Source organism: Danio rerio, chromosome 4, assembly GCF_052040795.2.
Source record: "Danio rerio strain M-AB ecotype USA chromosome 4, GRCz13ab, whole genome shotgun sequence".
NCBI classification, from domain to species: domain Eukaryota; kingdom Metazoa; phylum Chordata; class Actinopteri; order Cypriniformes; family Danionidae; genus Danio; species Danio rerio.
In genome coordinates, this window is record NC_141024.2 from 25,305,001 (window position 1) to 25,322,081 (window position 17,081).

The 17,081-nt window shown below is 29.3% G+C and overlaps 1 protein-coding gene across 1 annotated transcript in view; it reads right to left on the reverse strand.

Annotated features, from left to right (window-relative positions):
- Positions 1–17,081, reverse strand: part of LOC147844732 (uncharacterized) — a 731,371-nt gene that overhangs the window by 387,534 nt on the left and 326,756 nt on the right. The window contains exon 8 of the mRNA XM_087248271.2: positions 16,250–16,392. Coding sequence (XP_087104397.2) covers positions 16,354–16,392 — 39 coding nt within the window. The 3' untranslated portion in view covers positions 16,250–16,353. The remainder of the gene's footprint in view (positions 1–16,249; positions 16,393–17,081) is intronic.

A 17,081-nucleotide genomic window follows, 5' to 3' on the forward strand; every position in this document is an offset into this window, starting at 1 on the left:
CAGACTATATCAATATATATGTTTAATGCCACATGTCCGTTTGTCTGAGAAGTCCCACATATGAGGGGGACATGACGCAGGCCACATCTGAGCCAGAACAACAGCGATTGTCTTGTCGTTATTAAAGCCACAGTGTGAAGATATGATCAGAGTGTCCGTTCTCACTCGCCTACTAATAAAACAGCACAGATGAGCTGATATTGAAGATACAGCCGGACTGAGCCTTTAAGGTCAGCGAGAGATGGACTCTTCATGTGCTTCTGTGTGTGTGTTTGTTTGTGTGTGTGTGTGTGTGTGTGTGTGTGTGTGTGTGTGTGTGTGTGTGTGTGTGTGTGTGTACATGTTTTGCTCTGTGCATGTTTGTGGTTCTGACCAAAGTCACGAAAGCTGGTCTGTTTTCTCACAGAAGCCAATTTCACTTTTATGGTGTGTGTACTGACAGATGTCTGCTTTTTAATATTTTTAGTTTCCATATTTGTTGTATATATTGTGTATATAATAGACTTTTTATTTAATTTAAGTAAATGTTATTCATTTAATAGGACATAACATTAAACTTATGTAATTGAGATTTTACACTTGATAATTATATAAGTTTAATATAATTCTGATTATACATATAAAATAAAATTTACATACATTTAAATAATTCCTGTTTTACAACAGTTAATATAGTATATATATATATATATATATATATATATATATATATATATATATATATATATATATATATATATATATATATATATATATTTTTATTTTTTTTTTCCTAATTATACATCTTTTCCAGTCATTCAAACCTAAAACACATTACAAAACAGTTCAAACAGGGGAATATTTGGACTAATAATAAGGTAAATTGATTAATTGTAATGATGTGATTTAAAGCAGGTGATGTCAGCAGGTGATTGTAATTACTATATGATTTGGTACAAAAGCAGCATCCAAGAAAATTCTAGTCCTTTAGGAGCAAAGATGGGCTAAAGCAGAGGTGCCCAAACTCGATCCTGAAGGGCTGGTGCCCAGATTTTAGCTCCAACTTGCCTCAACACACCTGCAGGGATGTTTCTAGAAAGCCTAGTAAGAGCTTGATTAGCTAGCCTAGGTGTGTCTGATTGGGGTTGTAACTAAACTTTGCAGGACACCGGCCTCTAGAACCGAGTTTTGGCACCCCTGGGCTAAAGATTCCCAGTTTGCCAACAAATGATTGAGAAAATTATTGAAATATTTAAAAACAATATTCCTCAAAGGAAAATATCTAGATATTTGGATGTTTTACCTTCAACAGTGTATACAATAATTGAAAGATTTAAAGAATCTGGAGGAATTTCAGTGTGTAAAGGACATGGGCGCAAGCCTAAGCTGAACAATTCTGATCTCCGATCCCTCAGGCAGCACTGAATCAAGAATCGTTAATCATCTATAAGTGATATAACCACATGGGCTCAGGACTACTTTGGAGATTCTGTCAAGTACTACAATATGTAGTTACATTCAAAAATGCCAGTTAAAATTGTACTGTGCCAAAAGGAAGCCCTCTGTTTACAGTGGCCAAAAAAGCTTAGAGGCTTCTGGGATGGACCACAGTGGAAGCGTGTATTGTTTTCAGATGAATCAGTATTTCAGGCATTCTTTGGACCAAAGAAGAAAAGGACGCTCCAGACTGTTTACAGCAAAGGCCCAAAAGCTAGAGTCTGTCATGGTATAGGGTTGTGTCAGTGGCCTTGGCCAAGGTAACTTGCACTTCTGTGATGACACCATTAATGCTATAAAGTACATACTGTAATATGCTGCCTTCTTTCCAGGGAGGCCCAACAAGACAATGCAAAGCCACATTCTGCACACAATACAAAGTCCTGGCAGTGAAAGAAGAGGATAAAGGTACTTGACTGGCCTGTCTGCAGTCCCGACCTGTCTCCAATTGAGAATGTGTGGCGCATTTTGAAGCTCAAAATGTGACAACGAACACCCCATACTGTTGCCCACATTAAGGGACAAAATTTACACCTGAAACTTTTCATCACTTTGTGTCTTCAGTCCCTACACGTCTTTTAAGTGTTGTGAAAAGGAATGGCAGCATTACAAAGTGGTAAATCCTTTGCTGTTCCATCTTTTTTAAATGTGTTGCAAGAACCAAAATTGGATAACGTGTTTATTTTGAAAAAAAAAAATGAAGAAAAGAAAATGCATTAAATAAAATTTGAGGTATGGTCTGGAATGAAATTCAAGTCAAAGTAAAGAAATAACTTTTTTTTTTTATTATTATTCTCATTTTCCATTCCAGTGGCCACAAAAATGTCCACATTATGTTTTTTTTTACCCAAATCTCTGACAACTATTTCCAGTACCAAAAATAAGTATAAATTATAATAATAAGCATATTTTATACTGCATTGCATATTTCTACACACTGTATATTTCAAAAACAATATTTTATTATATACAATTTTACCTAGTTTATATTTTCTTTTCATTTAACTTTTTTTTTCAATTGCTTTTTGTATATTTTAGAAGCCCTGTTAAATGTCCCTATTATTGTTTGACATTTGTCCAAATAGCAATAATAAGTGGCCAAATTATTTTATTTTATTTTAACAATCATGTATAAGACACAAGAAATTTTTTTTAAGGTAGAGAGAACAGACAAATGAGCACGCATACGCACACGCGCACACGCACGCACACACACACACACACACACACACAGTAACTGGAATTTTGCCCATCGCTTGATTTGCCACAAACCTCCAAAATATGTTTACAGACATCAGATAAGATCCATCACACACAGCAGGTCTGCTTTCAATATCAGCATGAAGAGACGAGCAGGACATCCGAACCAGTGCGCACATGCACACATGCACACACACACACGATTTAATAATGCATAAACCATTTGCAAACTCCTTTTAACGAATAATCATTACACATTCACTCACATAATTTGCTTGAATTATTAGCCCCCCTGTTAATCATTTGCCCAATTTCTGTTTAACAGAGAGAAGATTTTTTTCAACACATTTCTAAACATAATAGTTTTAATAACTCATTTCTAATTACTGATTTGTTTCATTTTTGCCACGATAACAGTAACTAATATTTTACTAGATATTTTTCAAGCCACATCTATACAGCTTAAAGTGACATTTAAAGGCTTGACTGGATTAATTAGGTTAACTAAGCAGGTTAGGGTAATTAGGCAAGTTGTTGTATAATGATGGTTTGTGTAGACTATCAAATATATATATATAGCTTAGAGAGGCTAATAATTTTGTCCTTAAAATCAAAAACTGCTTTTATTCTAGTAAAAAAAAAATAATAAGACTTTCTCCAGAAGAAAAAAAATATTTTCAGACATACTGTGAAGATTTCCTTGCTCTGTTAAACATAAATATTAAAAAGAAGGAAAAAAAATAGTCAAAGGGGGGCTAATAATTCTGACTTATTATTATTATTATTATTATTATTATTATTATTATTATTATTATTATTATTTTATTTATTTATTTTTTTTTCTTGAAACTTAGCAGAGGTTAAATTTGCATTACATAAGTGACGCAAATCGTGCTGTAAATTTCAGAACAAGTGCACGTGGTGTGAGTTTTAGCAATTGCAAGATAAGAAGCCAGCACTGATAAACGATTGATCGCGGTTGCATTTCATTTGATCGATTAGGGCTGTTTGCCAATAATAATTATCTATAATATGGTAGAAATGAACTGATGTGTTCATTAATTCATTCAATCATTCTGAATAAATAATTAAAACATGGTTATTTAGATTAGTGTTGTGACATTTTTTTATAGTACATTCTTCATTATACATGTTTAATTTTATTATTATTATTATTATTATTATTATTATTATTATTATTTTATTATTTTTTAAAATAATTTTCAGGCATTATCAACAATACTCTAGTGTATTTTATTTTATTTTATGTATTACAATTTAAATTTCATTTAAATGTTAAACAATTAAATTAAAATGTAACTTACAATTAAATAAAAAGATAACAATAAAATTGAATTAAACTTACCCACATCAAACATATTATCTATATTCTATATTATCATAAGCTTTTGCCAACCTTATATATATTAAAACAAATAAATATACATTTATTTTCAAATATATATACATACACTGACGTACAGTAGATTATATAAAAAAGAACTACTGATTGTCTCATATATAGAGTTCAGACAAATCTCTGAGAAACAAACGTGTGGTTAAAAGCTACCTCACAAAAGTACAAATCTATCAGCTCCCTGAAAGCTTTGAGAAGTGGAAAGGGTGAGATGACAAAAATCTGTGGTTTTGTGACAGGAAGCAAAGTGCTGCAGGTACAGTATGTCTCATACATACTCAGAAATATACATTATTCATTAGTCCTTTAGAAAAGCATATCACTTCAAGTGTCAAACTGAGAAAGAACATACTAGCTAAATATGTATAGCATAAATTATTTTTTATCCACTTATAATTTTTGGATTTCCATAAGGTGTTCTTTTTAGTCAAATGTAAAGAAAACATCTGATATACACCTTAAAATGTTTCTTTTGTCACAATTAATCACTTTTTGTTGTTGTTTTTAGTTATAATCCATTTTTTTCCTCAAAATGAGTTAAATTTTTTGTGTGTTGTGCTGTAAATCTCCATTTCAGCAGCTCTTATATTCACAAATCTTCCCCATTTCATTCATATCTATATTCTGAAGGTTTTTAGAGAGGGATTTGTTCATTCATTATTTGCCTGAATATATGCTACATAAGTTTTTTTTTTTTTTTTTTTTTTTTGGTTTCCTATGGAATTCCCCAGATCCCTCTGTAAAAAAAAATAATAATAATAAATACATAAAAATAAAATAAACAAGAACAATTAAATCCAATGTTTGACAAAATAAACTAAACTCAAATCTTAAACAAGACTTCATCCAGTGTATGTGAATGAGCTCATATTTAATCAAATAATGCCTCATTTGACCGTTTCAATGTGACATTTTAGAAAAACTGTACAACTAAAAATAAAAATTCAAACATTATGTAGATTATTAATTTCTATAAAGCATTAAATGTTACAAATATTATGGATAAATACTGTACAAGTATTGATTATTATTATTATTTTAATATTTTAACTCACATTAACTAATGAAAACGTATAGTAATTTGTGACCATTCCATTACACATTGCATATTTTTAATGATAATTTAATAATAATGTTGTTTTTAATACTTTGTCATACTAACATTGCAAAACTAACCATTAGGACAATATTTAAAGAAATATTTAATTGCTAATTTAAAACAAATGAATACATAATAATAAATTTCATATTCCATTTTTATAATATTTATTTTGTTGTTATTATATATTTGCACATATCATATCAACAAAACCTTATTGTAAAATGTGACCACTACATTACATAAGTAAAACAAGTGTGTTACTTTGTGATTATTACCACTCGTGACACTTTAACTAATCGTTATGACAATATGCAAGTGTAAATTATAACTAAATTTAAAACCCGACTTCATCCAATATACAGTATGCAAATGTATACAAATTAGCTTATAAATAATAAACAATGCCTTGTTTTGGAAAATTTGTAATATAACTGTTATTTAAAGGTCTGCAAATACTTTTATTACTACAGTTATACAATACAAAAATGTATGCACGCTTTCATGCATTTATGTCAAGCATGCTGATGATTAATAATTATTTTTTTCATCTCATTCACTCTCAATGTCTTGTCTAAACCCCAAAACAGCTTTATTCAAAACCAACAAATGAATCAATCTAAATTTATCATCAAAAGCACACAGAGAAAAAAGCCAAATCGACAGAAAAATCGCACGCTGCCACTCGTTCTATTTCGAGGTGCACAGGAAACTAAATGTATTTGTAGATAACAGACCTCTCATGTCCAAAAAAAGATTGCCGTAAGGCAAAGTCAAGCATTTGTTTTTTGTCTTGTTTAGTTTTTTGTTTTTCTCTGAACTCAGACACAACAACCACAATATATGCTTTAGATTTTTGGCGAGCGCACTTTGTAAAAGAGAGTTTGAAAGGAAACTGTGCATCAGTTAAATCTGCCAGTTTGTTTGAAGAACTTCTTTTTTTTCCGTTGTGGCACATTTTAACAAGCACAACCTCAGAAAACACACAATTTCACTGCGCCAGCTTTACCTTTATCGCCGGTTTGTTGAGGTAAACAACAAATTTGCTTGCGAGTGCAGATTTGAGTTACTATTTAAACCCACACCCCCCAACCCAAACATTGAAATGTTTTTCCGGTTTCACTTTAGTTGATCGCTTGTTAAACTGGTTTTGTTTTACAGGGGAGTAAATGTAACATAACTACTAACATGAACAATGCGTACATTGCAGTTTTTATTTGTTTTCTTTACTCTAGTTAAAAACAATAAAGTCATTCATTGTTAGATTAAGTTAACTCACGGTGCATTAACTGATGTTAATATGGATTTTGGATTTGAGTAAAGCATTAGTAAATGTTAATGTTAAACTATTATTATTGATTAGTATAAAAGTATATGCATTATACACTGTTCATTTTAGGTCTAGTAAATACATTCATATTGAAACTATATTGTAAAATGTGACCATTAAATTAAATATTCCAGTATTTTATTTCTATAACAAAAAAAAATGTTAATTTGTTGTTAATATTGCTTGTGATAAAAAAAAAACTATACTGTAAAACCCAAGAAGTAAACGTAACTCAAACCTTTTAAGCAAACCTATTGCAACAAACCATTTAAGTTTAAAAATTAATCATAATGAGTAGTGTAAACTTAATCCGTTTGCGTAAATGAAGCAATTTGAGCAAGGTAACACTTAATAAGTGAAGAGAACTCAATCTGAGTACTGTAAAACCCAATAAGTTAAGGCAACTCAAACCGTTTAAAGAAATCGATAGCTACAAACCATTTGAGCTAAAAAGGGAATCTATATGAGTACTGTGAACTTACTTCATTAAAGTTGAAGTAAAGAGGTATTTAATTAACTCATTACCTTCAACACTAAGTTCAAAACTCTTTTCAAATGAGTAAAATTAACTTTCTGTCAATTTTGAGTTAACTACACTCATTTGATAAAGTTGACTGTTGGGTTTTACAGTGTAATAGTTAGGATAATGTTTAAAAAAACACAATTGCAAATATTCTTACAAATATACATACTGCATAAGTACACATTACACATATATCTCTTTTTGGTGATCGCATCAGAAGACATATACAAAGTGTTACAAAGTGTATAATTTAATAATTAATTTTTTTTAGTAGAATTACCAAAATATGAGTGAAATGAAAAAATTTTAAAAAATTACAACATAGATTTTATATATATATATATATATATATATATATATATATATATATATATATATATATATATATATATATATATAAGAATAATTCATCATATATATACATACAGTAAAATGCTTTCTTTGTTTGTTTGTGGCTCCACTGTGATCCATAACTGTAAAAATCACCAAAAAAAGAAAACATAAAACAATTAAAAAGCATAAATTATAAAACAAATTATGAAAAAAAAAAAAATATATATATATATATATATATATATATATATATATATATATATATATATATATATATATATATATATATATATATATATATATATATATATATATACAAATTATAATATGTCATTTTTTTTGATTTATCAAAAATGTTAGTGTAAAAACTGTTATAAAACTGAATAATAAACTCTGAATATACTCTACACAGCCATAATAGTCCTTCAAATTATTAATTTTCCGAATTGTTAATAGGATTTACGTATTTCTTTGCTTGTTAAATTGCATATTATATGTATATGCTAGTAATAACATGAACTAATGATGACATCTTTTTTATTCTATTTTACAAATGTATTTTTTATATTATTTGTTAAATTTAATATATATTTTACATTAACACCATTTACGTATTTTTAACATTACCCACGATAAATGTAGATATCATCATGAGTGCAATAAATGCACTCATGGTAAATGTGGGTGTCTTCAAAATGTTTTTTTTTCTTTCTAAAAACAGATCATATTCTAATGTACTGTATGAGGAAAAGAAACTATGCTTTAAACCCACGAACACGCATCTGTGTGCATATAACTGAGTAAATCGCAGAGAGTATTTTGTTAAAACTAGGCTTCTAATCACTGTAATAAAAGCAGTGGTAGTATTTGTCACTAATGACGAATGGAAGGCGGGAGTGAGTGAGAGAGAGAGCTGGAGAGAGAACGGGGTTGAGGCTGATATTGTCATCCTGAGGATTAGTTGGGATTAATCAGACTTGTCTTTCATAGGGGTGAAGCACTTTAACGAGCTGCAGCTAAAACCATGACCATTCTTACCCATTAATTAAACAGGGTCAATCGAGACGCACAGAGCCATCATAAGAAATATGTACGTCCAAGCATACACACACATACACACAGACACACACAAATACTCATATATGAATATTAAGACCAGTCAATGCAGGTGAACAGGGTAAATAAATAAATATATGCAAGTTTTATAAAATGTTATGTTTAATTTTGAAAATTATGCATTATTTTGTTAAATATGTGCTAATCTGCATATATTTTCAGCACAAAATCATAACAAAAATCATAACAATTATATAGCTTATCTATATTTCTATTAACTTTTATTTGTGAATTTCTTTTATCAATTAACGATTCAGAAAATACTGCACATCGCTGGAAAAGCTATTAAAATGGACATTTATGCGATTTTTTGCATAATAAAGAATCAGCCAAACATGCACAAGCGAATCCGTCTGTAAAGACCTTCAGAACGTACAGGAGATATGAATGAAACTGCATGTATTTAAGTGCTAAAAAGGAGAAATTAACCATTTTCCTGGATCAGTCTCCCCATGTTTATCGCTTGCCTTGTTCTTGTTTATGTTGTCTGCTGCCTGTATGGACCATTTGCATGTGACCTGACTATGTTTCCGGAATGCCATGTACCCGTTTGCTCCTGTGTTTCACCATTGCCTGCCTTATAACTCTGAATAAAACTGCACGTGGATCCTTACACTCCATTGTCACCTGTTTTATTTATATCATTCATTTTCTTTTCGGATAAATCCCCATTATTAGTCTGGGGTCGCCACAGTGAAATGAACCGCCTACAACTCATTTTGAAAATGAATATTATATGAATATAGGCATGTATTTTGGTGTATATAAACAAAACAGAGTTATTAAACACATATATTTATTAAAATAATATTTTAGTCACCAAACATATTTAGACATAAAAAGATAAAACAAGTAAATTTCAGTTAAATATTGCAAAAATAAATTATAAGCTACAAAATTTTAGCTTCTCTTGATTTTTCCTCTTTTTTAAAATTTGTATTAAATATTTTTCTATAACATATAAATTTGGGTGTACTTGTTTTGGAACGTTATCGTAAGTTATTTTGGCATATAAGCTTCAGATTCAGTACTGACTAATGTATACAGTATGCTCACATATAATATTGTAAAATTTCCTATTATGTGATGGGTGTACTTAAATATGCTAAGCACTATATATATATATATATATATATATATATATATATATATATATATATATATATATATATATATATATATATATATATATATATATATATATATATATATGCATTAAACCAAAATGTTTACTTTACTTATCTGATGGAATCATTGTGTTACCTAAACATGTTACATTGCAAAAAATTTAAAATAAAACACAAAAAAAAAAAAAAATGCTGCATCTTGAGTAAAATGTTCCATTATGAGTAGGTTGAGCATGTGGATGATGAAACATTTAGCTTGTCAGCCTACCAAAAAAAAAAAAAAGTGTGAATTTTTACCATTTACAGATCTGACTCAACTCTTATAATTTAGTACACCAAAGTTCCCTCTTAACTTTTTTCTAAGTAATGATTTAGTCGAAAAAACTTCAGAATCTACAGTAGATATGAATGAAAATGTATAGTTTCATGTATTTATCTGGAGATTTGTGGCAAAGTGCAAGAGAACAAACTAATTTTGAGAAAAACGGCCTTTAAAATATGAATTGCAAAAAAATTAATAATAATAATAATCTAGACACAAATTGATTAAATTTGACAAAAGAAACATTTTAAGATTCATTTTAAAAGTTTTCTTTTGATTAAACTGGGGGGAAAAAACAGTTCATGAAAAGCCAAATGTGACAGGTACATGAAAAAAAAAAAAAAGTAAATGATTTGCATTAAACCAAACATTTACCATACTTATCCAATCGCATCATTGTGTGTTACCTAAACATGTTACATAGCAAAAACAATAAAAATACAAATAAAAAAATGCTGCGTCTTCAGCAAAATGTTCCGTGTGGGTTGAGCGTGCGGATGATGAAACATTTAGCTCGTCAGCCTACCAAAAAAAGCTGTGAATTTTTTTGCCAATTACATATCTGACTCAACTTTAATAATTCCCCCTTTCAACTAATTTCTTAGTAACGATTTAATTAAAGACTCTCATATGAGCGCCGAGCATTACCTATCAACGTTTTGTGTCATTGTTTTGCTGCATGTGAGCAAAAGTGCCCTGAGAAAAGCCTGACCACATATCAACTCTCACATCGCCAGCCCAAAAGCTTCACTGATCATTATCACACTATTTTCCATCTATTGAAACCAACCCTTGTATGTGTACTTGTCTGGCTGTGTACTTGTGTGCGCATTAGGCTGTATCTGCTGCAACCACAGCTTCATCGGCAGGAAGGTTGTAAAAATTTTGACATTTCTTTAAAAAAGCATAAAAGCTTCTCATTTTTGATGACTTGCAAAAGGACGTTTCTCATCAAGCTCTTTGAGGTTAAGAACTTTATTGCTTTATCTGCAACAAGCTTTTGATTATTTTTAATAGATAGAGACTTGTGAGAAAGTCACAGAAAGTGAGAAAGTCTTACAAAAGTTATGCCGTTTCATCTGAATTAAGTCGAGCGGGTGATTTTTAAATGTATAGTATAAAACTCCCAAAAATCCACCATTTCTTTTTATTTTTAAAGTTTTTTTTTTTGTATATGGTGTGTCTTTCTTTTATGTATATCAATAATGGTAAATTAAAGATTTATATATTTATGGTTTTGCTATAAGGCCTGTCAATCAAAAAAAAAAATTTAATTACATGATTCACATGAGTTATCATCTCGCAAATTAATCTAACATTTTGTCTGTCCTAAATGTACCTTTAATTAATATAATGTTGGATTTTGAAACTGTATAGCAACATTAGGGGCTTAAGTGCACAAAAAAAAATAAATAAATAAATAAACTGAAGAATTACAATGATATGAAAAATGTTGGTTGAAGCATAATCAATTTCTTGACCAAAATATGTAATACTAAATATGCTTCTTTTGTTTTCCCCCCATATACTTTGTTATTTTTTTTCACCATGACATAAATAAAACAGTCAAAAAGGGACTGGTGGGGCTGCAAAACATTGGATTTGCTCTTCAACAGACATTTACATTACACTGAACCCAACTAAACTGAACTTCATCTGTAAAAACTGGACTTAAGCCATTTCAGTTCATTAACTTAATTTATCACATGCTGCTTTGACATTATCTACATTGTGAAAGTACTATAAAAATGAAGATTAATAAGTGTTTTTTTTTTTTTTTTTTTTTTTACAAAATAATAAATTACAAAAGTACAAATTAGGGTAAGACTTTATTTTAATGGTCCATTTGAGTATTAGTAGACTGTCTGCATAATATCTATTGATACTGCTGCTAAATAGACATTTAACTGACTATAAGAAACTTTGCAAGTACATGTCAACTTACACTCTCCCTAACCCCAATTTAACAGTCTATTTATAATCTAATGAAAATTAGTTGGCATGTAGATGCAGTGTAACAAAATCAACAAATGGGCCATCAAAATAAAGTGATTAGATATAGACAGACCAGAAGAGCGCAACAAAACAAGATTAAGCACTTTTAGCAAGTAAAATAAAAAATAATTTTTGTATGTAACTTAATATTTAGCAAAATGCTCTTCTGTAGCTCATGTTTTAAACACTGTTTAGTTACTAACATGCAGATGAAGCAGTGATTGGCCAAGGAAACATGATGTATTTAGATATGACAAACTAAATATTATTTGTTTCTTAATTTTCACAAAAAAATCTTCAGCGATCTGTCATGGGACATTAAAGACGGTCAAAACTACATTTAAAATGGGCAAAAATCAAAAGCTGAGACTTGGATGCCAGATGAGCACCAAATAATATTTATTAAGTTCTCTATGAACAGGAAATATATATATACACATACGTATATGTATGTGTGTATGTATATATATATATATATATACACACACACACACACACACACACACACACACACACACACACACACACATATATATATATATATATATATACATATATATATATATATATATATATATATATATATATATATATATATATATATATATATATATATATATACATATGCATACAGGATATATATAAGATATAGATATAAGATATAAGGTTTTACAAAAAACAAGACAAGAGTTTCTACTTGTAGTCAGTACTGAAGCTTAATCTGGAATTTATCTAACAAGATAACTTACCACAACGGTCCAAAAACTAGTACACCCAAATGTTTATGTTATAGAAAAAAAAATAAACACGAATTTTGAAAAGAGAAAGAAAAAAATCATGAGAAGCAAAAATATTGAAAAAATTTAGTTAACTTTTTGTAGGTTGTAATTTGTTTTTGTAATATTTAGCTTGAATTAAATTGTATTATCTTTTTATTTCTAAATGTTTGGTGACTAAAACTAATAAATATATCTGTTTAATAAATCTGTTTTGTTCAAATGCACCAATATATTACTCACTGAGAAATAGATACAAATATTAATTTTCAAAATGGGGCATACTCAATTATGCTGAGCACTGTATCACCTGTATATGCACTGTATCCAAAACCATGTGTCAAACAAAAAACATGTCCTGCGTTTATAAGACTAGTGCCCTTGCAATGAATATTGCATTAAGCCTTAATTTTGACGCTCCTAATACGTAATATATATTTATATTGAATATAAATTTGTGCAAAATGATCATAATATACTAAAATTTGTGCACATAGGGCCTTGAAATGATTCTTGATTTAGTCCCACTTTATATTAAGTGGTCTTAACTATTATGTACTTAAAAAAAAAAAATACAATGTACATAATTTGTTGATAATGTATTGCAGATCAGTTCTTAAGGTGAGATACAGGTCAGGGTAGGGACTAGTTTGGTGGTACGGGTAGGTTCAGGGATGGGTTAAGGTGTTAAGATGGGTCAACCGTGTATGTAATTATTACAAATATAACACATGTAATTACATGCAGGTATTTTATCAGACAAATACAAAAACATGTTTTAACATATAAATGCATTGTAGGAAATTATTATTTTCAGTTTACAGTAACTACATGAAGGCCACTTAATATAATATGGGAATCTTGTTCTAAATAGGTGTGAGAAAGTTTTGTGAGAAATGTTTAACTTGGTGGTTGCTTGGTTCTTTAGGTCATCTGGTCAATTTGTCTTGCACAAAATCTAGTATTTTTCTGTCTGTCTTGTGAGAACTACAGAAATGATGAGAAGTTGATCTGAATTTCAGTTTGCTGATATAAAGAGTCTGGTTAGAGTGGGCTTCCACACATGAGCGATATAAACAGCGGCTGAGATCCTGTCAGATAACTCCAGCAGGCTTTAATTTATATCAAACATGGCTGAACAACGTCTATGGATACTGAGAAAATGCATTCAAACCGTTTTAAACTTGGTTATTGACATTACATGATTTAGTCTTTCAACATGACATGCTAAACACTGTTAAAAACCAACACTGTAAAAACAATGAGGTCCTTTACTTAAAAAATAATAATAATATGAGTAAACCTGTTGTTAAGATGTCTAAGTAGATGTCCAAGTTGCATTTTAAGTAAAGGTCACCTTTTTTATTTTTTTTTAAAGAGCATTTTAATTTATTTTTGGAATATAATTTAGGTACTTTTAGAAATAAATAAATAAATAAATAAATAAAATAATAAAATACTCTATATTTTCCCCAGTGTTGTTTTGCAGCTGAAAGGGCAGCCGCTGCGTAAAATATATGCTGGTTCATTCTGCTGTGGCGACCCCTGATTAATAAAGGGACTAAGCCAAAAAAGAAAAAAAAAGAATTAAAATAAAATAAAAAGAATAAAATAAAACAAAATAAAATAAAATGAAACTAACTTAAAATAAATTTAAATTAAATAAACACTCATTTAATACTGAACTTCGTTAGAGCTTATTTTATGAAATTTAAAAAGAAATCCCATATAGTACATTACTTTAGCCAAATTTTGTGATATTTAATACCACTTTAAAGTGATTCTTTTTATAAAATAAAACACAATAAAATAAAATGAAAATTCACACTCATTTACATTTTTAAAGTGTTTTTTTCAAATGTATGTGCTATAAACTCCACACAAAAATGAAATGTCAAATTAGGAACTGAGAAAGACACGCTGAACCCTCTTAATCCTGCAGCTGAAAGGCTTTAAATAACAGGGCAGCAGAATAAAAGTGAATTAAAAGGTCAATAGAAAACAGATCCTGATAGAAGGACAGATTCAGCCGGAGAGAGAAAAGAAAGAGCAGAGAGGAAGCCTGGAAGTTTCTCAAGTTTCTCTCACTCATTTACAGGCACAAAGAGCCATGGTGGACGGTGGAGGGGGAGACGCATCTTTACACACACCCTGATAGTGTCTCTCTTTCTCTGTGTGTGTGTGTGTGTGTGTGCGTGCATGCATGCGTGCGTGTGTGCGTTTGTGTGTGTGTGTGGTCCTTGTATTCATCACATTTTGAGGACTAAATTTCCCTAAAAGTACATTAATACCAGTTATTTTTCATATTGAGAGGACTTTTTTGGTCTCCATAAGTAAAACGGGTTATAAATCATACAAAACTGCAGAATGTTTTCTGTGAGGGTTGGATGTAGTGAAGAGGACAAAATATACTGTCTGTAGAATAGAAAAATAATTATGGGAGAACTCAATAAAATATGAAAACCCTACATACTGTACATCTGTGTGTTTGTGTGCATGTGCATTGTGTTTGTAGTAGAAACATATATAATGTATAGGACATAATTAAGGGTGAATTTAATCCAAATAAAATAAAATAAAATAATGTATTATTATTATTATTATTAATAATAATAATAATAACAGTAATAATAACAGTAATAATAATAATAATAATAATAATAATAACAGTAATAATAATGACAGCATCAATTCAAAGTCTTAAAAACCTTAAAATAATTCACTTTTTCAAACTTTTCAACATTGAAAGTTGTGGGAGGATGTTCATGGTCACCTAATGCAATTCAAAAGAATAAATAAATGGAAAAAAAATACAATTAAATAAAAAAAATATATGAAAAATGGTAATTTACGGATAATTTTTACAGTTTTGCTATGTACAGTATGTATATCCACAAATCAATTCATATTTTTTCATATATTTCATATATTTTAATGTTGACAGATTTGTCCCAATTAATTCTGTTGTACCGTAAGTTTTTTTCTTTTTTTATTTCTATTTCCCTTTCCATATGTGTCCAGACTGGCCCTAATTACTTCTATAGTTATATGTTTTTCCTATAAGTGAGTAAAACATATGATGTGTGCACATGTATGTGTGCACATTTTATAGTAGTTATAACTAGCTATAACTTACATTTTTATTTATGTAAAATATTAATCCTTTTTCTCATACATGTATGTGTGTAAGACAAAGACAAATCAATATGTATAATGACATGGATATGACAGGTACATGAGATGGTGAATTATGACAATATAGCTGATAATAATATAGCACATTTTTCAAAAATCTTATAAAAGATTTTATTTATTTTTTTCAGAAAGTAAAATTGTAAACAAATAGTTGGGTTTAGGGATATGGTAGGACAACAGAAAATACAGTTTGCGCAGTAAAAAACATTGCAAACCTATGAAATGTCCCTACAGTTCACAATAACAAACCTGTGTATGTGCGTATGTGTGCGTGCGTATGTATGTGTGTGTCGGGTCAGTGGTAATGCCTGACTGGAGAAAGCAGTGATACTCATCTCACCTGTGGGATATGGAGCCTCCAGCAGCACCCGAGATCCTCTTCTGATTGACAGCAGAGCCTCAGCATGTGTGTGGAGATCCAGTCATCATGCGCTCGCTCCAATGTCAGACATCCCAACGCCATGTGATGTAATTTTTACAGTTCTGTTGGAACACAAGAGTTTCTGATGAATACTTGTGACAAGTTTACATAAAATTTACCAAACATGTCATAAATAAATAAATGAATAAATAAATAAATAAATGTAATTTAATAAAAAATAGTTGTGTGTATACAAGGTAATTTTAAGGACAAAATTATTAACAAAATTATAATTTTTTAATTATAATATATATATATATATATATATATATATATATATATATATATATATATATATATATATATATATATATATATATATATATATATATATGTACACAGTTATGCTCAGCACTGTACATACAGTATACAAACGTATACTAGCCTATATGCTATTGTTCAATATTTGTTAGCATACAACGTAGTTTAGTCAAAATGAAGATTTTTTTATAACCATTTATAACGCTAAAACGTTTACATATGTGCAATTCTTCTGTTAATACTCAAAAAAAAAAAAAATTAAATCTCCCCTCCAAAAAAAAAAAACATATGTACATACATATTGATTGATCATGCTTGCTCATTGATTTATATATGTCTGAATACAATAGTGTATATTATTTTATTGTACAAAAGTTGTGTTTTTATTTATTTATGCAATAAAATCAAGAATATGTGATTTGTTGGTTATGTTTATGTACTATTTAATTGACAAACGTACAAAAAAAATTCTGTTTTCAGAGAAGAAATG